We start from the raw sequence: 27,370 nt of genomic DNA, 5'->3' as shown, positions 1-27,370 counted from the left end.
ACACCCCCTGTCAACTTACCTATTCCTAGTCCATCTGGGCATTTTCTAGAAATGGGCTAATCTAATATGTGGAACTCATATTTAAAGAAAGGGAGCCGACCAGGCTCGGCCGTGACGCCCAGGACCAAAGGCTCCTCTCTCTACCCCGTCCTTCCGGGCACAGAGTTCTCTACCTGCTCACAGATACAGAGGCAGCACACAGGCCTTCCACTGCTCAGATTGAAGAGCAAGGACGCGTGGGCGGGGGTGGAGCAAGGGCTCGCAGGTTCAAAGGATGCAGGGGGCACAGACCCATTGACGGACCAAGTAACTCGGACCGTGGGTCATGGGCACTTCGTTCCCAACCGGCCCAGAGTGCCAAAGGCCACCGTAACCTAAGCCAACCTGCATAAGACGTCTCCGGGACGGGCTGCTGCCGACAGAGGAGCATCACGCCCAGGTTCCACGCCCACTGTTGCGAACCCATTTAGGGACAGAGAGCCGGTCTGGGGCTGCTAGGGGCGCCGGAGGGCAAAGATTAGGTTCTCACAACCCTCGAAGGTGGGGAAGTTTGATGGGACCAAGTCTCTCGATAACCTTCCAGACGGAGGGGACCAAACGAGGAGGGAAGAAGGTGGCCCAGGGCGAGTGAGGGTCGCGCGTGGAGGGGGCCGCGGCGGGAGCAGGGCGTACTCACAGTCGAGTGAGGCCGGGCCCGGGGCCGCGGCAGCGCAGGGCGCCGTCGGGCGCGCAGGTGCAGGGCTCCGGGCAGCGCGCCCCGTACAGCACTCGGGGCAAAGGCTGCAGCAGCAGCAGCGCCAGCAGCAACCGGAGCGCCAGGAGCCGCGGCCCCATGGCCGGCGAGCCTGAGCGGGCTCCTGGGACTGGGCCAGTGTCCTGGATGGCCCCTGAAGTGCGGCCGCATCCTCTGCCCGCCCCTCGGTCCGCCCCTGCCCTCCCCTTTTTCCGCGCCCCCCGGCGGAGCCTCTGCTTTCCTGGCCCCGGGAGAGTGGCCAGAGACCCCATCACTGCCTTTCTACTGCTTTGCGCTGGCCTGTCCTCTATGTCTGCAGATGGCCCTACTCCTAGCAGGGGGAGTGGTGGCGCGGCGGGCGAGTGCTTTGGATTGGAGGCAGGAGGTTCTGAACTCTCCTGCTGGGCTGCAACCCTGAGCCAGAACTTGGGTGAGTCGCGGCACCTGCCGGATCGCTCTTACTTCATCTGTGAGACCGTCAGGTGGTCAGGTGGATACCTGCCATACCCTTGGCAGAAGGGATCCAAAGTGCCCAGCTCAGAGCTTCTCTCCTTCGTCCTCAACCCCGAATCCTTGCCCTTCTGCTCCCATCAAGTCCCTCCACGCTACAGGAAATCTCCTCCCAACTTCCCCATCATTTCAAGTCCTTCTGCGATCAGTGACTATTTCCTCCTTGTAATACAGCTATCTGCTTCTATCTTCTATAGGTCGTGAGATCTAATTCAGATTTAATTTTGTATTCCTCGGGCTTCTGCATGGTTAAGTCCTCAGTAAAGATTTGTTGGATAAGTGAATGAAACTGCTACCCTGTTAACAGCAAGTTCTCCAGCGGCAGGTCCGGTGTGACAGGTGCTCTGCCCTGCATCATGTCTAAGCCTTGCATTAGATTAGCAAGGCTTTACAGGAGGAAACAATGATGTCCTGAGAGCCGTGTCACACAGCTAAAGGTAATCGGAATCCTGTTTGAACTCACGTCTATCATCTTCTCTCTCACCAATGCAACACACACACACACACACACAAACCTACTGTATGAGCTACATACCAAGGGTCTTAGAAGAGAGATATTCTATAGTCGCTCTAAGAGATGCATAATTCTCCTCTTTAATGTGATTATAAAAATGCTGTTCTTTGAATTCTGGAAACCCTAGCAGTCTTTACTGGAAGAGGTGTGCTTTGAGAGCTCAAAATACGTGTCAAGCTCTTAACACAGGAAGCAGAAGAATGAATTTCTTTGTTTCTGAAGCCAACACTCAAAGGCAGGCTCCCTCAGCCAGTATTGAGTCCCAAGAAGGTAGATTATTATAATTTTAAAACAACTGTTTGACTTTGCTCAGATTTTGTTAAATGGCACAAAGCCAATACTTCTGTCTAAAATATGAGCTTTTCTTTTTCTTTTCTTTTTTTATTTTTTATACTTGACAGGCAGAGTTAGACAGTGAGAGAGAGAGACAAAGAGAAAGGTCTTCCTTCCGTTGGTTCACTACCCAAATGGCTGCTACGGCCGGCACTGCGCTGATCTGAAGCCAGGAGCCAGGTGCTTTCTCCTGGTCTCCCATGCGGGTACAGGGGCCCAAACACCTGGGCCATCCTCCACTGCTCTCCCGGGCCACAGCAGAGAGCTAGTCTGGAAGAGGAGCAACTGGGACTAGAACCCGGTGCCCATATGGGATGCCAGCGCCGCGGGTGGAGGATTAACCCAGTGAGCCACGGCACTGGCCCAAAATATGAGCTTTTCGAGATCCCTCTCTCCAGGTGCTTGTAGACTCCTTGTAAGTTTCATATCTTGGAATGAGTTTCTTGTCTTCTTCCACTACTCCATTAGGTAAACTCCTGGCTGTGCATCAAGACCCAGCCCGATGTCCTTTTTGACTCAACCTAGTGGAGTGGTTGTGGCCCTAGCACCTGACTGTATACATAGCTATGGGTACTTTAGATTCCCTCTGTCTATTCTTCTTAGTATTGCCAGTGCATGTCATAGAATGATATAATGAAACCTGGGCTCAAATCCATAGCAGATGTTCAGTAAGCATCTGAAGCTAGTTTAATGAACTGACTCTCAACCACACTGGACCTATCTGAATAAGTATCAAGTAACTTGGTAACTACTTTGGGATTATGTGTTCCCTCCCCTTTTCACTTTGTCAGATTTTGATGGTGAAGTTGGGGGGCACCAGGCTTTTCAAAAAGTTTCTACCCTGCAGTCTGAACTGGAGAAGGGAACAAATGAGTAATTTGATGTGACTGAAGGGCATTTATTTTAAATCTTATGTTTTGTGTGGCATTTTCTTTCGACTTCATAGTGTAGATGTTATATAAAAGGAATAGGTGCTCCCACTGATCTCTGGGTCTTTTACAACAGTGGATATTCCAGGAAGAATCATTTAATTCTCCACTTCTCCTCCAGGGGAAGGCTGGGCAGTCAGGACACTTGGGTTTCCTTCTGGTTCTGTCATCAACCACGTGACTTGGTCTCTGCAATCCTCGTCTACCAGGGCAGAGGTTGGCATTCACAATCCCTAAATATGTAAACACTTTTTGAGCAGCTGCTCTCATCTTGCTGGGGAGAGGAATCAGGTTGTACATGTGAACTCCTTATGATGTGTCTTGGATTGGAAGTGATATTCTGGTTATGAAGAAGTATGGTTGTTCCCTGGGGAGAAAATTCACCATTATAATGAGTTTTCATAACATTTTACTATCTATGATTAATTTCCATTGAATCTTTGTCTTTTATTATTTATTTATTTATTGACAGGCAGAGTGGACAGTGAGAGAGAGAGACAGAGAGAAAGGTCTTCCTTTTTGCCGTTGGTTCACTCTCCAATGGCCGCCACGGCTGGCGCGCTGCGGCCAGCGCACTGCGCTGATCCGAAGGCAGGAGCCAGGTGCTTCTCCTGGTCTCCCATGGGGTGCAGGGCCCAAGCACTTGGGCCATCCTCCACTGCACTCCCGGTCCACAGCAGAGAGCTGGCCTGGAAGAGGGGCAACCGGGAGAGAATCCGGCGCCCCAACCGGGACTAGAACCCTGTGTGCCGGCGCTGCTACGTGGAGGATTACCCTACTGAGCTGCGGCGCCGGCCTGATTATTTATTTTTATTTTATTTGTAAGTCAGAGTTACAGAGAGGCAGAGGCAGAGGCAGAGAGACAGAGAGAGAGGTCTTCCACCCACAGGTTCACTCCCCAAAGGGCTGCGTCAACTGGAGCTGAGCCGGTCTGAAGCCAGGAGCTGGGAACTTCCTCTGGGTCTTCCATGTGGGTGCAGGGGCCCAAGGACTTGCTTGGGCCATTTTCTATTGCTTTCCCAGACCATAACAGAGAGCTGGATTGGGAGCAGAGCAGCCGGAACTCGAACTGGCACCCATATGGGATGCTGGCACTGCAGGTAGCAGCTTTGCCCACTATGCCACAGTGCCGACCCCTCAATTGAATCTTAATTATCAACAATAAGTCCTTGTCATATACTCTTAATAAGAAAATTGCATTGAATTGCTTGTTATTATCATAGAGATTTGTTAGAATGGAATTTACCTGTCCTGCTTATTAATATGCGACCTATTTAAGAGTATTTTTAAATCTGAAGGATTTCTGTTTCATCTAACTGTCACCGAACTTCAAAACCAAGCTCCACACAACAGGATTGCTAACTACACTATACAGACAAAATAAGGCTCACGGAACTCACCGGAAGTTTATTTTGTCTTAGAACTATAAGAGTATCTGACATTACAACTCAGAAATTCCAATAAAACTCTCCAGTGTTTTACAGTAGAGCTTCTCATAGTTTAGAGTACAGAAGTATCATTGGTGGAGCTTTGTAAACAGATTCCTGGGACTTCCCCAAGAGAATCTGATACAATAGTCATGGAATGAGGCCCTGGATCTATATTTCAACAGGCTCACCTGTGTGGCTTTGATGCATGGGGCTCCCAAAGCACAATTTGAAAAACACAAAATGGTGATTCTGGAATTCTATTTGCCTTAGGAAGACAAAGCTCAAGAATCTTTATTAAGGACTTTGCATGAAGCCTAACAATTTTGATGCATTATTAAGGAAACCTGTTGTGGTTAAGTGTATGCATACAAATGGTATTGTGGGTGTGTTTAATGTCTAAAATTAATTAGTTGGTTCTTTTGATGAGTTTTTCCTTTTAAGTAGCAATCGGTTTACTTATTTTAATCTAATTTACTTATTTTTAGAATGAGAAATGTCATGAGATCATGGAATCTATTTTATGTCTCACTAGGTCAAAACTCAATAGTACTTGATGTCACACTGGGATGTTGGAATTGGAGAATGTTAGCAAAGTAGTTTAAAAAAACCCTCAAGTAGAATAGGCAAAATTTTCTGATCCTTGAACATATACTTTGTTAGTACTGTAACTGATAGTTCTTTCTTAAAAGCAGTGGTTTTACCTTTCCCTTGGAAGAGAAGGTGAATATAGGTCAGAGGAAGAAAAAAATTTTAAGAAAAGAAAGAAAAATACAGTTATGCCTCTGAATTGTTCACTTTGCTGCCTGGAACAAAAAACAAAACAAAGCAAAACAAAACAAAACAAGGACAACAAAAAGGATAACCCCTGAAAGTTATGCTCTGAAATGCATGCAGCTTCTCCATTGCTTGCTTGGAAATCTCATCTTTTTCTCACTGTTTATGAGCAGGAAACCACAGATCAGCTGTGCCACCTTGAATGCTGCCCTGGGGTTCTTGTGGACAGGAAGAGGAACTTGAAACTACAGTCTGATGGGCACTTGGGCCCTGATTCAAGGGATGGGTCAGGGGTTAGAATGTGATGAGTAGTCTGGAACATGGAATCCTTTCCTGAACTGATGGAGAGATAGAGAGATAGAGGGAGAGTGGGAGAGAGGGAGAGAGGGAGAGAGAAAGAGAGAACACTATAGAATGGACCTCACTATTTTAATCATGAACTATGTGAATAAACTGGGGTCTGTTTTCCTTGTCTAATGAGAAAAGCCTGTCTACACTGGCAGGGACCAAAGCTATGCTGAGAAAAACAGATGAGAAACAAGTGAGGGCAAGCAGAGTCTTGATAATGACTTTTGACTGTACAGAAGTGAATGTGCTTAAGGTCAGTCCTACCTTTAGACTTCCTGTATAATGAGTCAATACATTCTCTCTTTTGTTTGAACTAGTTATGGTTGAATCCCTCTTACTTGCAACAAAAATTCCGTTGTGTTCATTTGACTTGCCCGCATCTCTCATCCCTTTCCAGGTAGGAGAGGACTAGGGCTTTAATATTCTTACCTATCCCAGACTCATTATATACACAGTAGATTTTTCCTTGTTGCTTGGGCAACATTTATCACTGTTCTGCTGGGAATCACTGAATGAACTAAGACAGGTTGAGGGAGTGAGTGGATGAATGAATGAATGAATGAGTACACCAAGAGGTAGTCTGAAGAACCATGTTATGCCTCTGTATAGGAAAGAGGCATTTTACTAAATAATTTGCCAAGTATTCTTTTCATTTTAAGGAATATTTTCAGTAAACTGCAACCTTGGTTTAGAAATTAACTTTCAAGCTAAAATATTAGATGGAACCAAGTCAAATAAAAAGAAAAGCTTCTAAAAGAAAGCTATAAATCAACAGGGAAACAATTTTATTTTTAAAAAACTGATGTACTCATCAAAGTGTGAACCACAGGATACTGGTTCCCTGCCATGCTAATTGGTTGTGTTCAGGGAAAAGGTGTCAAAGCTCAAGAAGCTTTGGGGGAAATTGAGTTACAAAAGTGACAGAAGGCTCACTGGAGGACGTTTCTCAGAACTTTTCATACACATTCGGGATCTCCAAAAGAGCCATAGTGTATGCAGTGGGCTGGTTTTATTTTATTTTTTTAAGTTTTTGAAAGTACAAACTTAAGAAACAGATTGGTTTACAAATTTTCATACACTTGGATTTTATGACAAACCCATCCACTAGACTAGAAGCCGGACCTGACCTTCGCATCCGTGGAGCAGACTTAATGCGTGGACTTGACAGTGATGGGAAAATCATCTGGATCCCTCTTCATCTTTCCTCCATCTCTCAAGGTCTAGAAATTCCAATGCTGTCAATATTCTGTTAGGTTAAGTGCTGCGCTTTCCATGTTCCTTTTTGAAAATGAAAATATAGCCCAGGGCAGGAGCACTTTTAGTCAATTATATCTTCACCTGAATTATTGAATTTTAACTTCGAAGAGCTCAGGAGTGGACCTCTTACAGGGAAGGGAGGAGTCCCTTCAGAAAGCTTCCTTTCCCTCGGCTCTGTACCAGGATTCCATCCTAGGTGGGACTTGCCCTTGGATGCATCCAGAACACAGAGATCAGGGAGAGTGAAGAATATCGATCTTTTCCTCTGAAAGGATCCACATTTAATGTGGACACAGTGGCACTCTTGGCTCTTCTGCCTTCCTCTCATTCTGGGTGGCTTGGTCAGGTGCCAGCTCTGTTAGAGATGTACCCCTTCACTTGCTACTGATAATGTGTAACACTGAATTATGTCCTCTGGACATCATATGGGATGCAAACACAGGGGTCAGCTAGAACTCTAGGGCTTACAAGGTCTTTATCAAAAAGGGAATCTCTTTTAAAGAATAGTTTAGAAAGAGGAGCCTGTACTGAGCTGTGCACCTGGACCCAAAGGACTGGAAGAATGGTCCTCTTGTTTTTAGCAAAAAGGGAATTCAACTGGAGCTGATCTGCAGCAGTGCTGAGAATGCCTGCGAGGGACCAGAGTGATGGGGACCAGGAGTTGACCTGACATCTGCCTGGGAAGATCCCAGAGGTAGCTGAACCACCTGGGTACAGAGCAAGAGAAACACTGAAGTGGGAGAAGGTGTGGGAGTCCCACATGAGGGCTTGTCAGATTTTAAGAATCACTTATGGGACATCTCTCAAGAGGCAGATTTGGGAGCCCCAACTTGAGAGTCTGCTTTTGCACATTTGACATCAGGGCAGGAAATGTGCATCTTAACAGTGTCCCCAGTGACTTTTATGGGAGGTAACATTGATTCACCTCTGTAAACCTTCTCTGGAGTAATAGAAGAAACCCAGGGAGAGCCAGCACTATGGGGATGCACTGGAGAGGAGGAAGAATTGGAGGAGCCAGAGAAGAGGTCAGAAGAGGAGCAGGACAGGAGAGTGAGTTGTGCAGTGAAATTGAGGACGTAGACCACCCACCCAAGAAACAATAGGCATGATAGACAAAAACAAAGAACAAGTTTACTCAGTTTGAATTGAAACATAGGAAAATTAAAGGAAACCCTATCTATGACTGTTCCTAAAGTAGCCAAAAGAAAAGTCACTTAAAGGAATCACCAAGTGGTAGAGAAATAATTGTAGAACAATTGCACTCATGCATTTAAAATGATTTGAATCTTTTGGAAAGCCATATGGTAATTCCAATCTACAGCCAGCAGTATGTTTATATTCTTTAATCCAGTGATTGTATTACTAAGAATTTTCCAAAGAAAATAATTGGATCTCGTGGCCTAATCTCTCTGAATATAGAATTTCAACAAGTAGAGCTGTTTTTAGCCTCTTAGTGTATCCTCATCTTTTGTAATAACTTGAATCTTCAAGTCCAGAGACTTTTGGGATCTGCTAATCAAACTGGCTTAATGCTTATCAACATCCTTTAGGGTTTTGGGGTCACATTGCTCCATCAGCTATTGCCTTTTTATTTGCTTGTTGTCATCCAAATATTTGCTAAACCTTTTTTTAGGAAAAGAGTCTCAGATTGGTGCCTCCTCACACGGGGCAACAAAATGTTAGGAAAAGAGGCGCAGAATAGAGAAAAGGCAAGTGTATGAATTTGCAGCCAGACCGAATTTATTCAGAGAAAATAAATCCCTAGAGGTGGGTGACCAACTGCCCATGTGCACACTGATGGGACACGTGGCAGAAGGCCCTGACCCTAGGGGCCACACCTTTTTATATTTTAGGAGGGCTGGGGCTGGGGGTGGGGTAGGGGGCAGCAGGCAGAGGGGAATTCCTGGAACTGGTCTTTCAGGTGGCTGTGGGGGGTGGGGTATGGGCAATAGGGTGTGAGACCCAACTGAGTTTCAAGGGCAGGAATACATTCCAGTGTGTATCAATTTTGGGCAATAAGGGAGAATGGCTGAGGCTTCTGTCATTGTCCCATCACCTTTCACTTGCAGTTGTGCATTAGTTAGGGTCCTCCAGGAGGCAGGTGTCAAGATGACCGTGAAGCCTCAAGGACTTTATTAGGCAACAGCTTGTATGAGAAAAATGGGGATGGAGCCAGAAAATGTAAGAGAGCGACAGACCTGAAGGAGAATGAAGGAACAAGGGAGGGATGTTGGGTTGGAAGCGTCCTGACAGCAGTGCACCTAGGGAAAGTTGAGCAAAGCTGGTGCAAGTCCCTGAGCCACAGTTGTCTATGGGAGGAGTCCTGGGTCTCCTGAGAGTGAGCCTCCTTAGTTTCCCTGCTGTGATCAGTTGGAGCAGCTGTGAAGAAGCATGACCTGGATCTGCACCAAACTGTGGATCTAAAGTGGATTTCAGAACCCAGCAGCAGGGAGCCTTGGTCAATTACACTCCTACAGGGGGAGACTGAGCAGTCTCATGGCTGCCACGGATCATTTCTTCTCTCCTTCCCTTTATCTTTGGGACAGATGAATAGTTGTTTTGTGGGGGAGCAGGGTGTGTTTCTTTAAAGATATCCTTACTGCATTTTAGTGGTTTTTAAGGAAGGAAAGGAAATAGATGGTTGTTAAGTGTTCATTTATTTTCTATCATTTCAAATTATTTTTTCTCAAAATGTCTGTAATTGTTTATATGTTTAGAAAAAAAATTTAAAAGAAGAAAAAGGTGATCAGAAATGTTACCTGCCAAAAGCTGGAGGAGGCTGGAGGCTGGGTGCTTTGTTCATTAGGAGGTCAGAACTGAACTTGTAGCTCATTGCCCTGCTGTGAAAGAGATTGAGGAGTGAGTAGGTGCAGACAAGCCTATCAGGCAGTCAAGTGGGGACACGAGGAGGAAGAGTTAACCTGGGGGAGCTGGGTATTTTAAAAGGTATTTCAAAGGAAAGGCTTGTTTTTAGGCTAGGGAGATGCTGGGGTTGCGCTGGTGGATACAGAACAGAGCCCCAGCGGAGGCAGCAATTGAAGCTTCAAATAAGCATGTTGTAGGAGGCGTTGGGGTCAAGAATGCGTGTGGGGGCTAGTTCAGAAAGCAGGAGGGCTCCCTCTCCCTCAGAGATGTCAGCTGGGGAGGGAGGGGCTGCAGACACAGAGATGCCTCTGTGGTGTGTCAGATAGGATTGCTTTTATCTGCAAGAAGCAGAAAATGGACCTCACGGCTTAAATAAGCAGGGGCCTAGGAGGTGGGCACTTCTGGGGCAGTACAATAGCAGTAAGACGCTGCCAGGAACATCCTTCTCTGTAAAGCTGCATGAATGAATGAGTGGATGGGTGAAATACTGGCAGACAACTGTAATACTCCCATTAAGACAGTTGTAAATGACCAAACCATGGAAATTTGCTTCAATATTCAGGTGTGTTACCAATTTGCTTTTTTAAAATAAGGAAATGAGGTAGGGACATGAGAAAGTCTAGATTATGCAGTGTTAAGTAAAATAAAATTGTAAAGTAATATGGGTACATTGATCACAATTTTGAATAATTTATGTGTGTAACATTAAGGCCAGGTGACACCGTAGTATCTTGATATGAGTTAAGTTTTTATGGTGAGGAGGGCTTTTTTTTTTTCTTTTTCTTTTTTTGGTTCTGTTTATATTCATGATAAAATCATTAAAATATATAACTAGAACATTTAAGAGCCCATATGGAACATTCCTTGAAATCCTGCAGAAGAAAGGCACTCCAAAAATGCAGGCATGGCCATCAAAATATTATCATAGACACACGCATATGCACATGAATATTCACGGATGGTCATTATATTGTGGTACCTTGGCTCCAGTTGGTGCAGTCTGCTAGATGGGCGGTCAGCCGGCAATGAGGACTAGTGTGCGTGTTTCTTGGAGCTGGGAGAGAGGTGGGATCATGTGGTGTTGCCCGTGTAGTTTGTGAAGACCCCTTGGCCGATCTCTCCACCTCCTGCAGAGGCCTGAGATTCTTGTTCTGGGGAAGGGTGCTCTCCCTTGCTCAGGGGAGGCTTTGTGACTGTCACCCACGTGGGGATGACCACGTCTTTCTGCAGGAAGCATCTCCGTGTCTGGAGGACAAAGGGCTGGCTGGAATCTAGCCTCTCCTTCAGTGTGCTTTCCATAGATGCAGATGTGCAGAGGGCAAGATCTTACCTCCTTCACGTCTGGATTCTCTCTCTTCTTTTTATTGTTGCAAAAATCAGGGCCAAGAACCTGGACACTGCCCTCTAACTTGTCCTTCTGCCCTCTATCAGTAACTTTGAATCATTCCAGTGAAGTAAGTTTTTCACATTTTTATCCTTTTAATGATTTTTAAAAAGATTACAGAGAACGAGATCTTCCATCTGCTGGTTCACTCCCAACATGGCCACAATAACCGGTGATGGACCAGGCTGAAGCCTCAAGATGGGGAGCTTTATCTGGGTCTCCCACATCAGGGCAGGGGCCCAAGCACTTGGGCCATCCTCTGCTGTTTGCCAGGCGCGTTGGGAGTGGAGCAGCCAGGACTTGAATGGGCACCCATATGGGATTCTGGCTTAACCCGCCACAGCACAGCGCCGGTCCCTAAATTGTTCCTAGTTTTAAAAATCAGAAGAACCTACTCTTCAAGGTCCTTCAGTCGGACATACTTGTTCTGAGGAGGCTTACCACGGAAGCTCTTCCTTACGCTACCCTTCCTAGACCGAATTCCTCACTTGCGATGGCTTTGTTGGACTGCCGCCGGAGGTTAAGAGTCCTCAATCCCAGTCTTTCAGATTTTCATTCGGGAGCTCTCACCAGGTGGGGGATTATCCAACCCTCCTTTACCGCTGAGACTGCGACCCAGCACCTCTGGGGGCTGTGGGGTGCCCTCCGTCAGTCCCAGCTTCCGCATCTGAAAAGCAAGGCAAGCAGTGGCCTGCTCTCTGCTCCTCACGTGGACCTTGAAGTGAGTGAAAACATGCTGGGAAATAGAGACCGAGTCAAGGTGTGATCTCGGGAGGCGCACTTCTCACTGTGCATCTTGCTTGGCCGTCCTTTCATCCTGCTCCTCCGTGGCCTGCCCTGGCACTTCATGGCATCTCCTTCAGGATCCCCACAGCCCCCTGGCTGCTCCCCCCTCCCCCCGGCCCATCCGGCACACATCCCTGCTCCATCCATGACCCTAACTGTCCGGTTGCAATGCATTTCCTGGCCCACATGGTTGCTCTTTTGCTTCTTTTGTGGCCAGCTGGAGGCATCTCCCCTCCACCCACCTCCTGCCCCAGGTAATTTGGCAACATCTGGAGTCATCTTTGGTTATCAGTGCTGGTGGGCAGGGCTATTGGCTCGTCATGGTTAAGGCCAAACATCCTACCTACTATGCACAGGACTGCTCCTCACAATGGAGACTTATCTGGCCTAAATTGTCAGTGGTGCTGAGTTGAGAAACTCTGTTGTGGATGAAAGTTTAATGAAATGAGTATTAGTACTATTTTGTTTAACAGCTTTATCAGGCATAGAGGTAGAATTTATATACAGTAATATGTATGTACTTAAAGGTATCATCTGGTGAGCTTTGAAATTTCTGCCTGTGACAGTATCATTACAATCAAGAAAGCAAACTTATCCATCCCTCGCTCAAGACTTCTCTGGCCCTTCTGTAACTCTGCCCTCCACTTGCCTCCCAGCCTGGCCCCTAGTCCCAGTCAAGCGCACAGATACAGATTAGCTTGCATAATCTAGAATTCTATGTAAATGGAATCATGCAGCATGCATTCTCTTTTATTTGGCTTCTTTCACTCCTTTGAGACTTAGCTGTGTCAGGGCTGAACTACTTATTCTAGAAAAGGAGAGATAAGCTGATGGTTAGCAACAGAGGGTTATGACTTCCGGGGTTATTTTGGGTCACTGTTAGACACTTTTGATGATTTTACTTCCTGGATGAGATGTCTCATTTATTCTGCTTTTGTTTGTTTGTTCTTGTTTGGTCTTAACAGTTGCCTTCCTTATCTTAGCCCTTAATGCCTGGCTGGTGAACCATCTTGGTGGTTTCCAAGTAGGAGACTTCCTGCCACTGGTGTCTGTTCCATTTATTTCATGGAACTCTGTTATCTCTTGTTTCTTCTCCTCAAAAAGAATCTTAAAGAGCTAATCTGTGGCATCTTAGTTTAGGAAATGCCCTGACATAGCTGCTTTGTTTTTTTGAGTTGTACATTTCAGTCTCTTTCCATATACATTACACACACATGTGTGTATATACATGCACACACACACAGATAAATGCTGAGACACTGTCTCTAAGAGGCACTGCTGGCCTTACCTGCTTTGTCCATGTTGGTGTTCAGAATCTTCTCTGGAATGACCTCCAGTTGAGGTACCAATATGTAATAATAAGTGTCGCTCCCCGTCTTCGTGGAGGAACGACACAGGACCCTGCGCTGTTCTTTCGTCTGCTCGGCCCTCCCCGGGTTTGCTGCTGGTTCTTCCCGGGTTGGCTACTGTCCCTTCCACCTCCGTGGAAGGGCGGTTCCCCCTGCCACATTCCCCACTTCCGCAGGGGAGCGGCACACCGCTGGCCGGCTCTCTCGGGGGCTGCACAGGTGTTCCCCTTAGATGTTCCCGGTGCATGCCGTCTCTCTCCTCCTTTATAGTCCTCTTCCACCAATCCCAACTCTGCTACCCACATGCCGAGTACGCTGCTCTCCTCCAATCAGGAGCAGGTCCTACAGTTTGTTGGTTGAACTGGAGGCAGCTGTGTAGAAGCTGTTTTCTCCTCTCCCAGCGCCATATTGTGGGAGAGCAGATGCACAGAATAAGTCTTAATTCCAGTAACTTAGTCTAGTCTGAGTTGCTCCCCACAAATAAGGAGGATTCTTTAGCTTGGGGCTTTGTGATGACCATAAAGGAATTAGTCAATACTTATTGAACTTGCACATTATGATAAGAATTACATGTATTTTACTACATAATCAGTGCATACTTCTGACCAACAATGACATATGGCTTTGGCGTGGGATACATGTCAAGTTACTCCTTTCAAGATAACTGGCAAAATCTTTATCTCCCCCTACCAAAACAAAAAACAAAAATCAAACAAAACTAAACGACAAAAACTGTGCTCCTTCTCATATGTTCTACAGTTTTCATCTCCAGTTATCTTGATCCTATAGGATATGGTTTATTCTTTTCTCTCTCAGTCTGTTTGGGTAGGTCATTTCCTTATATTAATGCTTTATTATTTCTCTCCAGTCTGCTATGGGTTTTTGCTTCAACAAATATACCAAGTTCATTTTAACTATCAAGTGTAATCAATATCATGGAGCCTGTTGTGCTGTTCTGGCATCTTGTTATCTGCTAGTGATGGGCATTAGTCATTTTGTCCGCCTAGTACCTTGTTCATTGGGAAATAGCCCTCTGCCACTGTTGCTGCTGCTCTTCCTCTTCCTCTCCCTCCTCCTCCCCCCTCCTCTCCTCCACCTCTTCCTCCTCCTTTTTCTTTCTTTCTTCTTTCTTCTCCTTGTGGAGGGTACCATCTGTCCTCTGTAATGTATTTAGTTAACCTATTGGTATAAGTGCCCCTTGACCTTGAGCTTTGCTACCCAAGAGGTGACAAGCACACAGCTGGGATTAGCCTGGCAGATTCTTTCCTGGGAGTTCATCTTCAGTGGAATGACTTGTAGACCAAACAGCCAGAGATGAGTCAGTCTTCTCTGTCTATGAGATTCTCACTGAATTTCCTGGAACCGCTCTTCCATGTCTTTCCTAGGGAATGATTGTTCAAATCTTCCTGCAGTTTTAGGCTGTTTCCCAATATGCTGTCTTCTTAGTAAATTATTATTATTTTATCTATTAATAAAGTCAGTTTCAGTGGCTTATAACCAAAGAACTTGATGGCTGTAGGAAGTCTCCTTTCTTTCCTTCCATTATGTGTGATCTTTTCTGGTCTTTGCTCCATTGCCCCAAGGTGAAAGGGCTTCTTTCTTTCCCTTTTAGCCAGCAGGTTGACTTCCTGAGAGTGGTTTAAGAAAGAGACTGGGTCAATCCAACTAGTCTCTGATCTCTCGGAAGACTCTGAGGAATGCCATTGAGAGCAACAAGTAGAGGTGGACAGTGATCTCCCCTCAGAGCCTTAACCACACACTAGGCTTGGTGGGGTGGGGGCAGGATGAGAAAACTTGGCCAAGCCCTTGGTTCAGCAGTCTGACAGCCCCTTGCATAAAGTAGAGGGGGGATTTCAGAGAGAGGGTGAAGGCAGAACCCAGGGAGGCCCGAGGCTCCCCATGGGAAAAATTCATTTTCTTCCAGAAGACAGACACCAGATCTCAACAGTTCACCTTAGGCTGGGACACTGAGGACACCAGCAATGACCATGACAGCATGAAGCTAGAGGATGAACCCTGACTTTTTGAACACCATGGAAGCTTCCCGAATTCTGGGGAGAGCTTCAAGAGAAAAGAGCCTCCAGTAATGCCTGAGAGTGAACTATTTGCAAGCCTTGGGGATGAGAAACAAAATGGGAATTGATCTGATTTCCTGAAAAAAAGGTTTTTTTGCATGCTTCAGTTTGCAGATTGAGATCTATGATGGCTACAAGCATTGTAAAAATCATCAATAGATTAATACATACAGTGAGTGCTAACTCTATTCCAAATATTAGCATGACTTTTTGTGAGTAAAACAAAGACTCACCTGGCTCTACCTGTCCTCAGATGCCTAGTTGCAGAGAGAAGTCCCAGATTGCTGGAGGAAGTTGGAGCCTTCCAAGAGAGCCATCAGAGTCTGACAACAACTTAGGAGTTACCACTTGTACTCTTAATTGGCAAATGAATAGCCTGATCAATAAGCAGTGATCCAGCAGCTAGAACATCCTAGGGAAGTGGGCGATAAAGAGAAAATCATAACAGGGATGCCTTTTATTGCACTAAGCAAGTTTGCAGGACTGATTGTTCTAAGAAACAATTTGTTCCTGCAGCTCCACACTTCCCAGGGAGCCCAGACTTTGCCTGTGGTCTCCAGGGTCCCTCTTCCGGAGGAAGGGGTCAGGCCACGGGGAGCAGCCTGCACAAGTCAAGCAAGCTGATAATGTGCTTAAAGAGGTTTTGTGCTTGTCTTTTCCGCAGCCTTCCCTAATACACAGCACTTGTCCAGGTCAATGTCAGAGAAGCTTATGTGCCTTTTAAGCAGTAAGACCCAGCAGGCAGGGAATTGCTCAGGGATTAGGAGAACTCTGAGTGGCTTTGTGTGCCAGGGACATGGGCCTCTGCTTCCATGTCAGTATCCAGTACAAGGCGGTTTTAAAGCTTTGCTTAAAAAACAGAAAAAAAAAAAAAACCCTCAAGTTATACCCAACAAGGAGCTCTTGGCTCTGATGCAGACCAGGTGAAGACGTCCGATGCCATTCCTTAGAGACGGAGGCAGCGAGGTTGGGTGAAAAGGAAAAGGATTTGAGTCATGGTAGTATGAAATTACTCTTAGGATGTTCTTGGACAGGACTTCAAGTCCTTCTGGAGCGTGGCTTTCCTGCAGAATGACTGCAAGGATGCAGGTAGAGGTTTAATCAAAACCAGACCCAGACAAGTACGTTAACAATTAAGGAGTGGTCATTTACTGTCCAAAAGAGGATTGTCTTCCTTAGAAAAATTCACAATATCTATGTACAGGGCAGTTGAACTTTCCTTTAAAAGCAGAAATTGGCTTGCAGAGTGTGACTGCATTTTTAGCTTTTAAGGAAAATACTGGTTGGAAAAAGGAAAACCTGGGGACTGGCATGGTGTCACAGAAGGCTAAGCTGCCACCTGGGATGGCAACATCGAAGATGAGTGCTGGTTCAAGTCTTGGCTGCTCCACTTCTGAGCCAGCTCTCTGCAAATGTACCCGGGAAAATAGTGGAAGATGGCCCAAGTGCTTGGGCCCCTGCCAGCCACGTGGGAGGCCTGGCTGGAGTTCACAGCTCCTGGCTTTGGCCTGGCACAGCCCTGGCCATTGCATTCATTTAGGGAGTGAACCAGTGGACAGAAAATCTCTCTGTCTTTCACTATAACTCTGATTTTCAAATAAATACATAAATCTAAAAAAAACCCAGGAATTATACTTGCCTAATTATACTATTCATTTAGCATTTCATCCACCACTTCCTTTCTCCAGGAGAATTGTGAAGGTAATGTTTATGTTTGATATCTGAGCTGGAAATCCCAATGCATCATGGGTTCATAACCAAAGATGAACAGGGTTTCCTGCTGCAGTGGCTTCTGGACTGAGAGGGGAGAGATTTGGGTTCTGGCCAAGGCTTTGCCTCTAGTAGCTCGATTCCTCTGGGTAAGTTTTTGTATGGGGATGGAATTAGGGATCATCTAGTCCAGCCTTCATTGGATGGAGGCATTTCATCTGTGAAATCTGGCTGGTGAGTATCTGTTCTGCTTATTTTCTGGGCCTCAGTGTGCTGTCGTTTGTACAATAAGGAGAGCTGATAAATGATTTGATCAAGGGACCAAGTTGGGGCTAGGAAGGTTGAAAAAGCAGATGCCAGGACCCTTAAGACTAAATGTAATGACATCACAGTCTGATAAACTTTAGTTAGGGTCTAAATAAGAACCCCTGAGCCCTATTTGAGTCTTCTCTCTCCATAGGTCCACTCTCCTCTGGTCAATAGTGGGGAATGTTCTAGGACAGTGGGGCACCTATAATTTGGCCTGGAGCCACTCATAGTTCCCCGGCAGCCTTCTTAAAGGAGCTAAAGTTAGGATGTCAAGTGAGCCTGTGCATTTCTGAGCTGGGTATTATTCTAAGGTCCTGCGGTTTCAGCTGGCCTCTTTCCCTTGCTTAGTGCCTCCATCCTCTTGCTTTGTTTTACAGCCTGCAAACCTCAAGGGCATGCAGTTGGGTCAAGCTGAAATCAGCTGAAGGCTTGCAGCAGCATTTATCTGAGGAAGGACCCTTGGGTCATTGTCATGGTAATTTTGATAATCCTGACAGCCTGCAGATGTGGCTGTCCAGGGTGATTTCAGAGTCCTTGGGGCAAATGGGGTTTGCTTATCTCTCCCCCTATACCACCACCCCCCCTTTTTTGGGCAATCTCTGCTAAACAAGAGCTCTCCAAATTTCAGTTATTAAAACCCTGGGCCAAAAGTGTTTTAGCACAGATTTTATCTGGTGTGAATAAAAGACTCTAAGCAGGCTGTGAGAGCCACTGGTAGGACTGAACAAATAGTCTACTTCTGCATATTCTACATTGTTCCTCCACTCTGTTAACACGTCTAGTGACCCTCTGTGATCCTGCCTCACCTCTGCTGCACTCAGATCCAGAGAAATGAGCTCCTCCTCAAGGCCAGGGGTCTTTTCCAGCTCATCTCTTGATGCGTCTCACGCCCAGTGGTGTGCCTGTAGACTCTACAGATGCTTACTAGTGTTTGCTGGAGGAATGAAGAAGTGGGCGTTAGATATCACAGAGTGATGGAGGCAACTCCCTGGTAGACGGGGACGGAATGAAGGTAGGGATGAGTAGTGGGAAGAGACGGGGCTTTAGTCCAGATGTCAGGGCAAACACGGGAGTGAAGCCGTGGGACAGGCGGAGGATGCAACACTTTGTTAGCCAAGGCTCTGGAGTATTCAATTGCTGCCATGGAGATCAGTTCCAAGAAAAATAAACCTGGTGTCAAGATGTGTGCAGAGCTGGACTTGGAAAGAGCTTGGAGGCAGGCAGAACAGCACAGGCTTCTGAATCTGCCCTCTTAAAAATACAAAATGGGTCTGGCAGTGCTAGGGGAGCCCAAGAGAGACCTGTTATTGCAGGTCGGTTCATCTGGTGGCAGCACAGCCAGGAGAGAGATTCAAAGGTCTAGATGGCTGTATGTGAGTGTTCAGAGCAGCGTTATTCATCATAGCTAAACTGCAGAAATAAACCAAATGACCATTAGCTGAAGAATGGATAAACAGTATGTGGTATATCCATAGAACAGAATATCATTAGGCAATAAAATGGAATGAAGTACTGATATGTGCCACAGCATGGGTGAATCTTGATAACATTATGCAAAGCGAGAGAAGCCAGCCACAAAATGTCATGTGTTGAATTATTCTGTTTATACAAAAATGATCAGAATAGGCAAATCCACAGAAACAGAAGGAGGTTAGCAGTGGCCAGGTAAGGAAAAATGAAGAGTAACAGTCAGTTTGTCTGGGGTTTCTTCTTGGGGCGTGATTAAAATGTTCTAAAAAGACATGGTGGTGATGAATGTCTAACTGTGAGTACACCAAAATCCATGAAATGATATACTTTCAAAGAGTGAATTGTGTGGTTGTGAATTATGTCTCAATAAAGCTGTCATTAAACAACAAGAGAGTTATCCACCTGACCCAAGGGTTTAGGAGTCTCCTGTGCTTTGGAGGAGAGGCAGCAGGGATCACAGAGAATAAGAATGAGCCACCAGCCTCTTAAAGCTTGTTGTTCACGTTAATAAGTAATGTGTGTGTCTGCAATCCAGCTCACACGTCTGCAGATGGCCATCTCATTTTACTTTCCATTTATTCCAAATGTTGGCTGGTCCAAGTGCAGGTAGGATAGGGTCCATTTGATTCTGCGCAGGGCTCCACAAGTGGCCTCAGCTCCTGCTATCTGTGTGCCAATGAAGGAAACCCTGGGCTGCCCTGGGCTCTGTCTCCATGTGGCTCAGGGAGCTTCAAGATATACCTCTTTCTGGTTTCACCTGCTCTTCGGGTGGCTCCTCATTCTCTGGACTCACTTTCTGCTGGAGGACAGTTTTGAGCGACACTGTTTGTTCTTCGAAATGGTCTCTCCTTTAGGTCTTGACCTGTGGTCCTTAAATCAAGCTGCAAGCAATGATGTCAGTAAAACGAGAGGCTTCCCTGGAAGACTGCAGAGCAGTGCCGGAGATCAGCTTTGTGGAAGAGACTGAGTAGGAGGAAAATGACAGAGCCAGGGCTAAAGCCCCCCCCCTAAAGTATCTGACTCTAAGGCAGATACTTTAAATCACTGGGATGCACCAGTTTACTCCTAAAGCACTCACATCCATGGGATCTCAATTGATGACCGTAGGCAAGAGGAGTCTTGGACAACATTAAGCCCAGCAGGTGTATGCTGTTCTAAAACCTCCACTATGGTCAGTTTCAAGCTACCGAGGTGATGTCATTGAACATAGAGTGGGGGAGAAGGAGCAAGGTTGGCTCTTTTTTTCTTTAACCAACCTTCCTTCCTTCCTTCCTTCCTTCCTTCCTTCCTTCCTTCCTTCCTTCCATTTTCTTTCTTCCTTCTTTCTTCTCTCTCTCTCGTTCTTTCTTTCCTATTATTTCAGAGAGAGAGCAAGAGAGGGAGAGAGGGCGAGAAAGAAGAGCTAGCATCTACCAGTTCATTTTCCAAATGCCTGCTGTGACTGGGACTGAACCAGGCTGAAGCCAGGAGCCAGGAACTCAAGCCAGGTCTCCCATGTGAATGACAGAGTTGGGCCATCACTTGCTACCTCCTAGGATCAGCATTAGCAGGAAGCTGGAATTGAGAGTGGAGCTGGTCTCTAACCAAGGTACTACATACACAGGAAAGCTTTCCGTTTTTTAGAAGTATCCACTTCTTATACACTTATGTAGTCATGAAGGACAGAGTTAAATTATTAATAATGAAATGACATACAGTTGTCACCGATCAGGGAGAACATATGGTATTTGTCCCTTTGGGACTGGCTTACTTCACTCAGCATGATGTGTTCCAGATTCCTCCATTTTGTTGCAAATGACTGGATTTCGTTGTTTCTTACTGCGGTATAGTACTCTAAAGAATACATATCCCATAATTTCTTTATCCAGTCTACCGTTGATGGGCATTTAGGTTGGTTCCAGGTCTTGGCTATTGTGAATTGTGCTGCAATAAACATTAGGGTGCAGACCGCTTTTTTGTTTATCAATTTAAACTCCTTTGGGTAAATTCCAAGGAGTGGGATGGCTGGGTCGAATGGTAGGGTTCCAATTCAATCCCATCAAGGTGGCATGTGCCAATGCCATCTCACTACTCCAAGTGATCAATTTCAGTTCACAATTGATCATAATGAAAGGACTAAGAGTCAAAGGGAGCACATAAACAAGTCTAGTATCTGCTAACACCAACCGATAGAATAAATAAAGGGGAGAGTGATCCAACATGGGAAGTGAGATACTCAGCAGACTCATAGAATGGCGGATGTCCTAAATAGCACTCTGGCCTCAGAATCAGCCCTAAAGGCACTCGGATCTGGCTGAAAAGCCCATGAGAGTATTTCAGGCATGGAAAGCCAAGACACTCTGGCAAAAAGATCTCTGTGAGTGAGATCCCAGTGGAAAGAACAGGTCTTCAAAGAGGGAGGTGCCTTTCTCTGAAGGGAGGAGAGAACCTCCACTTTGACTATGACCGTGTCTAAACAAGATAAGAGTCGGAGAACTCAAGGGGCTTCCATAGCCTTGGAAACTCATAACTGGTGCATAGGGAGATTACTGATGCCATAAACAGGAGTGTCAATTGGTAAAGTCAACAACAGGAGTCACTGTGCACTTACTCCTCATGTAGGATCTCGGTCCTTAACGTGCTGTACACTGAGGCTTAATGCTATAACGAGTACTCAAACAGTATATTTCACTTTGTGTTTCTATGGGGGTGCAAACGACTGAAATCTTTACTTAATGTACACTAAACTGATCTTCTGTAAAAAAAAAAAAAAAAAAAAAAAAAAAAAAAAGAAAGAAATTTTCAATTCCCAACTTGACTCTCACTGGGATTAAACATGACAATAGGTCTGATCTGATTTCATCATCATTTTAAAAAAATCATCTATTATTTTTCACTTTATGTTTCTGTGTGGGAGCAAACTGTTGAAATACTTACTTAAGGTATACTAAGCTGATCTTCTGTATATTAAGATAATCGAAAATGAATCTTGATGTGAATGGAAGGGGAGAGGGAGTGGGAAAGGGGAGGGTTGTTGGTGGGAGGGACGGTATGGGGGGGGGAGCCATTGTAACCCATGAGTCGTACTTTGGAAATTTATATTCATTAAATAAAAGATAAAAAAAAAAAAAAAGGGAAAAAAAAAAAAACAAAGTCATAGAACTGAAATAAAAGAATCAGCACTAAAAAAAAAAAAATAAAATAAAACCGACTCAGAACCCCAGTAATGAGAGCCCGCTGCCCGGGCCTCCCTTCCTGTCCCTTCCCCTCTTCCGTCTAGAGACAGGCCAGTCCTCACACAACCCGTGTATGTAGCCTGCGCAGCTCAGCTGTGGCCTCCTTGGGCAAAGCACACTGGTGGTGGAGGTGACGGCAAACCGCACACCTGCTAACGCTCTCCTCTGCAGGCCTCCCCTCCACCACAGCCTGGCCGTGACCCTGCAAAGCAGCCCTCCCGCGGCTCCCACGGCTTGCTGCCTGCCCATGCGGCTCCTGCGGCCTTGGGAGGAGACACTAGGCGATGCGGTAACGCTGCCATCTCCCTGCAGCCATCGCGGTGGAAACATTGCTTCCCCTGCTGCCCAGGGCTTTTGCAGAAACACTGAGGCAAGCTTTCTACACTTACAGCACATTTTAATTGCTTTTCTGATCATCAAAATTTTATGGCACCATATTAAACAGAAATCACAGACGAATTATGTGAAAGCTAATAAACATTTTCCTCTTCTTAAAAAAAAAAAAAAAAAAAAAAAAAAAAAAAAAGAAATGACATACAGGTTCCCACAGCTAATGGAGATAGGGATTAGATTCCAGATAACTGGTGGATACGTTTGTTTGCTAAACAGTCAAATTTGGAAAGCCCATGACTATGATGGATGGATCCATACACATTTGTATGGAACTTAGGTGTGAAAAGGTGGACTTCGTTTTGTGTTCTTAGTCTGTTTCCTGTTGCTATCACAGAATATCTGAAACTGAGTAATTTTTCTTTTAAAGATTTATTTTTATTTGTTTATCTGAAAGATAGTGTGACAGAGGTGAGGAGAGAGGGAGGGAGGGAGGGAGGGAGGAATGCAGAGAGAGAGAGAGAGGGAGAGAGAGGGAGAGAGAGGGAGAGAGAGAGAGAGAGAAAGGGAGAGAGAGGGAGAGAGAGGGAGAGAGAGGGAGAGAGGGGGAGAGAGAGAGAGAGAGAGAGAGAGAGAGAATATTTTCCATCTACTGGTTCACCCCCTCAAATGGCTGCAAAAGGCTGGGGCTGGGCTAGGTCTAAGCCAGAAACCAGAAACTTCAATGGGGTCTCCTATATGAGTGACATGGACTCAAGTCCTTGGGCTGCTATCAGCTGTTTCTCAGACACATTAGCAGGGAGCTGGATTGGAAGTGGGATCACATTGACACTCCATACGGGATGTGGACATCTCAAGTGGCGGCTTAATCCACTGCGTCACAATACCTGCCAGGACTGGATAATTTATAAAGAAGTATATTCAGTTCATGGTCCTTGAGGCTTCAAGTCCGACATTGGGCAGCCCTATCTGGCAAGGATCTTTTGTTGCATCATAATCTGGTATAAAGGCAGTGAGTTAGGTGATCTCATGTGGAAGAGACAAAGCATGAGAGGTGACCTTGCTTAATAACAGCTTGCTCTTGGGGTAACTAATCCAGCCCCAGGAGAGGGGCATTAATCCTTTCACGAGGGCAGATGCCTCTGAAAGTCAATCTAGTTGGAAACTAACTTTCAACGTGCATTTGAAGGGTTCAAAACACATTGAAACCATAGCACATATTCTACCTGGTTCCTGATTTTCAATCTGGTGGAGAAGCCTCAACTTTATCATGCTATCAGCTGTTTTTGTAGGCTTATACCCTCCTTCGTGTGTGTGTATATGTGTGTGCATGTTTAATTGAATCCTTTGGAAAAACTATAATAATTTTATTATATTTTAGAGCGTACCTCTATCCCCATTCCCAGCACTAATCTGCTTTCTTTTTCCATGGCTTTTCTTATTCTTGACATTTCGTATGACTGGAATCATATACCATGTGGCTTTCTGCGTCTGGCGTCTTTTACTTGGCATATTTTCTGGGTTTCTCCATGTCATAGTATTGTCGTCTGTTTTACGTTGCTCTAACAGAATACCACAGACTGTATCTGGGTGCTGGTGTCTGACAAGGGCGTGCTTGCTGACACATCCAATTGTGTCATTGGATGGCAGAAGATGGAAGGGCAAGGACAGAATGAGAGAGAGAGGGGAAGAGGATGCTGCACACATCCTTTTATAGGGAACTATTTTTGCAATAATGGTATTAATTCACTTATGAGGACAATGCTTCCATGACTGAAACACCTTCCAGTAGATGCCATTGTCCAACACCACTGCACTGGAAATCAAGTTTCGAAAAACACATTCGCTGGCGCCGTGGCTCACTAGGCTAATCCTCTGCCTTGCGGTGCCGGCACACCGGGTTCTAGTCCCGGTCGGGGCGCCGGATTCTGTCCCGGTTGCCCCTCTTCCAGGCAAGCTCTCTGCTGTGGCCCGGGAAGGCAGTGGAGGATGGCCCAAGTGCTTGGGCCCTGCACCCCATGGGAGACCAGGAGAAGCACCTGGCTCCTGCCATCGGATCAGTGTGGTGCGCCGGCCATGGCGGCCATTGGAGGGTGAACCAACGGCAAAGGAAGACCTTTCTCTCTATCTCTCTCTCTCACTGTCCACTCTGCCTGTTAAAAACAAAACAAAACAAAACAAAACACACATTTAAACCATAGCACAAGCATGTATTAGCACTTTATTCTTTTTTAATTTCCAGATCATATTGTGTTACATGGATATATCATATTTTGTTTTTTCATCATCATTTGATGGACATTTAGGCCATTCCAGTTTTTGATTTGTTTGAATAATGCTGCTGCAAACATTTGTGTATGATTTTTTGGATACATACTTAAGGTGTTTTTTTTTTTTTTTTTTTTTTGTGGTCAGGCAGAGTTAGACAGTGAGAGAGAGAGAGAGAGAGAAAGGCCTTCCTTTTTCCGTTGGTTCACCCCCAAGTGGCCACCATGCGCATTGTGGCCAGTGCACTGTGCTGATACGAAGCCAGGAGCCAGGTGCTTCCTCCTGGTCTCCCATGCGGGTGCAGGGCCCAAGGACCTGGGCCATCCTCCACTGCCTTCCCGGGCTACAGCAGAGAGCTGGACTGGAAGAGGAGCAACTGGGACAGAATCTGGTACCCCAACAGGGACTAGAACCAGGGGTGCCGGCGCCACAGGCGGAGGATTAGCCTAGTGAGCCACAGTGCCAGGCCCATACTTAAGTTTTTATTTTCCATGGGGATATAGCAAAAGTTGCTATATAGAATTGCTAGGTTTTATGATGAGTCTAGGCTTTTGAGAAACTGTCATAGAATTTTCTGACATGTTTGCATCATCAGTAGTGTATGAGGGTTTTGATTTCTCTGTGTCCTCTTCAGCACTTGTCATTCTTTCTCTTTTCGATCATCACCATCCTAATGGGTGTGAAGTGATGTCTTACTGTGGTTTTCATTGGCCTTTCGCTGACGATTAATGATGTTGAACATTTTTTCATGGGCTTGTTGGTCATTCGTGTATCTCTTGTGGAGCTATGTCTATTCAAATCCTTTGCCCATTTTTAAAATCAGGCTGTCTTTTTATTGGTGACTTGCTATGGTTACTTATACATTTGGTAGTTGTCAGATATTATATTATTTGTACACATTTTCTTCAATTCTATGGATTGTCTTTATAATTTCTTTATGGGTTCATTCCGTGTGTAACTTAGATAAAGTCTAATTTGTCTCTATTTCAGGGCTTTTGGTGTCATATCTGAGAAACTGTTGCTTACCCCAGGGTCATGAAGATTCATTTTTATCTTTTGTTCTGCGGGCTTCATGTTTTAACTGTTGCAATCATTTTGAGGTAATTTTTGTGGATGGTGAAAAGTAGGGGACTGTGCCAGAACTATTTCTTGGAAGACTGTTCCTTCTCAATTATCTTGATATATTTGTCTAAAATTATTTGACCATTAATGTGATAGTATATTTCTGGACCCTTGATTTATAGCTTTATGCTCATTCCATTACCACTTTGTTTCAACCATGTTATGATGAGTTTTGAAATTATTTTCACCATGAAAATATACTATATTTTGTCAACTATTTTTTTGTGTATCAATTGAGATGATTATATGATTTTAATGCTTTGTCATATTAATGTTCTATGAAACATTTATTGAGTTTTAGATGTTAAACCACTTTTGCAACTTCTTTTGCTTTTAAGTGTTTAGGATCTGACAAATCCATGAAAACATTGGGAAATACTAGTTGTTGTCTCCTGTTGCTTTTTGAGATTTTTTTTTCATGAATTATGTTTTCCCTAAAGGTGACCACATATAAATATCTTGCCAAGCCTAGTTCAGAAATTTCCTCCCAGTGGAAACTGGGATCAGACAGTCCTTCCGGGGCAATGAGATGAACAATCATCTTGTCCAAAGGATCAGGAGTTGTGCTAGCAGGGCTACATTTAGTACAAGATGTTAGAATTGGGAAATGTTAAATGGCCTGCATTTGAGTGACAATTATAGGCACATGTGCACAGCTGGTCTCGGGCAGAGATCAGAGTGGAAGGGAGAGTAGGCAGACTGGAGCAGGCCATACTCGCGGAGGTCAGAAAAGAGAGTCTGAGGCCATGATGTTTTAGACCTCTGGGACTTGTCACCTGCTAGACTTTCAGCATATTGTGGCTCAGTCTCTTATCTAGGGTAACACTGAACTTGTCTCAAGTGACAAGTTACTGCAACCAGTAACTGAGGATTTCTCAATTTATTCACACAGCTTTCTGCTATCTTCTGGCAGGTGGATTGGCTGGTGATTTGGTCAAGGATTGGGTGGGTGGAGGCTACTTCTTCCAAGGCCTTAGGTCGTTGATGGTCAAATCCCTGTGGATCCCAGGAGCTGGTATTTCTAGCTGGTATGCACCATTGATTTCAAATGGTATCCACTTTCTTTCTACTTTCTTGGATTAATTTAGTCCAAAATAACTTTTGGGCTGGGTCATTTAATGTCTGATGGGTGTACATCCATGGGTCTTATCAACTGTTGTAAATGCTTTATGAGTGAATGGGGAAGTCCAGTGATTGAGAAAATCACTTTGGAGTCAGAGAGACAGGAGCTCTGCTACTTGCTGTTTAATCTCATTAAATTCAGTTTGCACATCTGCACAATGGAAACACTTCCAGTGTCTACCTCATAGGTTTTATCTATGCAGGCCCCATGATGGTCCAGCAGAAGCGGTGGCTATCATGAACAATACTACTACTTCTACTACTACACTACTACTACTACTACTACACTACTACTACTACTGATGATGATGATGATGATGATGATGGGACGAGTGTTCTGGCCTTTCACTCTCCCCTGCTGATTATCTGACACTGGGTCCAGTTCGTTTTGGAGAGTACAGTCAGTGGCTTTATCTAAGTATAAATGTAAGAGAACAAGAGAAAAGAAGAGAAGTTGGTCGACAGGTTTGTGTGGATGTACATAGAAAAATGAACTCTTGCATTTGTATTTTATTTAATTTTTCCAGTCAAGAAAAT

General features: G+C 45.1%; 1 protein-coding gene and 1 long non-coding RNA gene across 10 annotated transcripts in view; one reads left to right on the top strand and one right to left on the bottom strand.

Moving 5' to 3' along the window:
• LHCGR (luteinizing hormone/choriogonadotropin receptor) overlaps positions 1 to 914 on the bottom strand; it is a 53,398-nt gene extending 52,484 nt beyond the window's left edge. For 7 of the 8 annotated variants that reach the window (XM_089327676.1, XM_008254429.5, XM_008254430.5 and 4 more), the window contains exon 1: positions 677 to 913. In XM_089327676.1, coding sequence (XP_089183802.1) covers positions 677 to 834 — 158 coding nt within the window. In that variant the 5' untranslated portion in view covers positions 835 to 913. Of the gene's footprint in view, positions 1 to 676 lie in introns of all 8 variants that reach the window. The other variant, XM_089327678.1, reaches the window with a different exon arrangement.
• The window catches only part of LOC127490328 (uncharacterized), an 85,162-nt gene continuing 57,986 nt past the window's right edge, over positions 195 to 27,370 (top strand). The window contains exons 1-2 of one of the 2 annotated variants that reach the window (XR_016230370.1): positions 195 to 439; positions 1,441 to 1,680. This is a non-coding gene — a long non-coding RNA (uncharacterized LOC127490328). Of the gene's footprint in view, positions 440 to 1,008; positions 1,164 to 1,440; positions 1,681 to 27,370 lie in introns of those variants that run through there. The other variant, XR_016230371.1, reaches the window with a different exon arrangement.

This window comes from Oryctolagus cuniculus, chromosome 2 (assembly GCF_051225735.1).
Source record: "Oryctolagus cuniculus isolate XC-2025 breed Fujian yellow rabbit chromosome 2, ASM5122573v1, whole genome shotgun sequence".
NCBI classification, from domain to species: Eukaryota; Metazoa; Chordata; class Mammalia; order Lagomorpha; family Leporidae; genus Oryctolagus; species Oryctolagus cuniculus.
The sequence above is the reverse complement of the archived record's forward strand: the minus strand, read 5'-3'. Positions and strand labels throughout refer to the sequence as shown.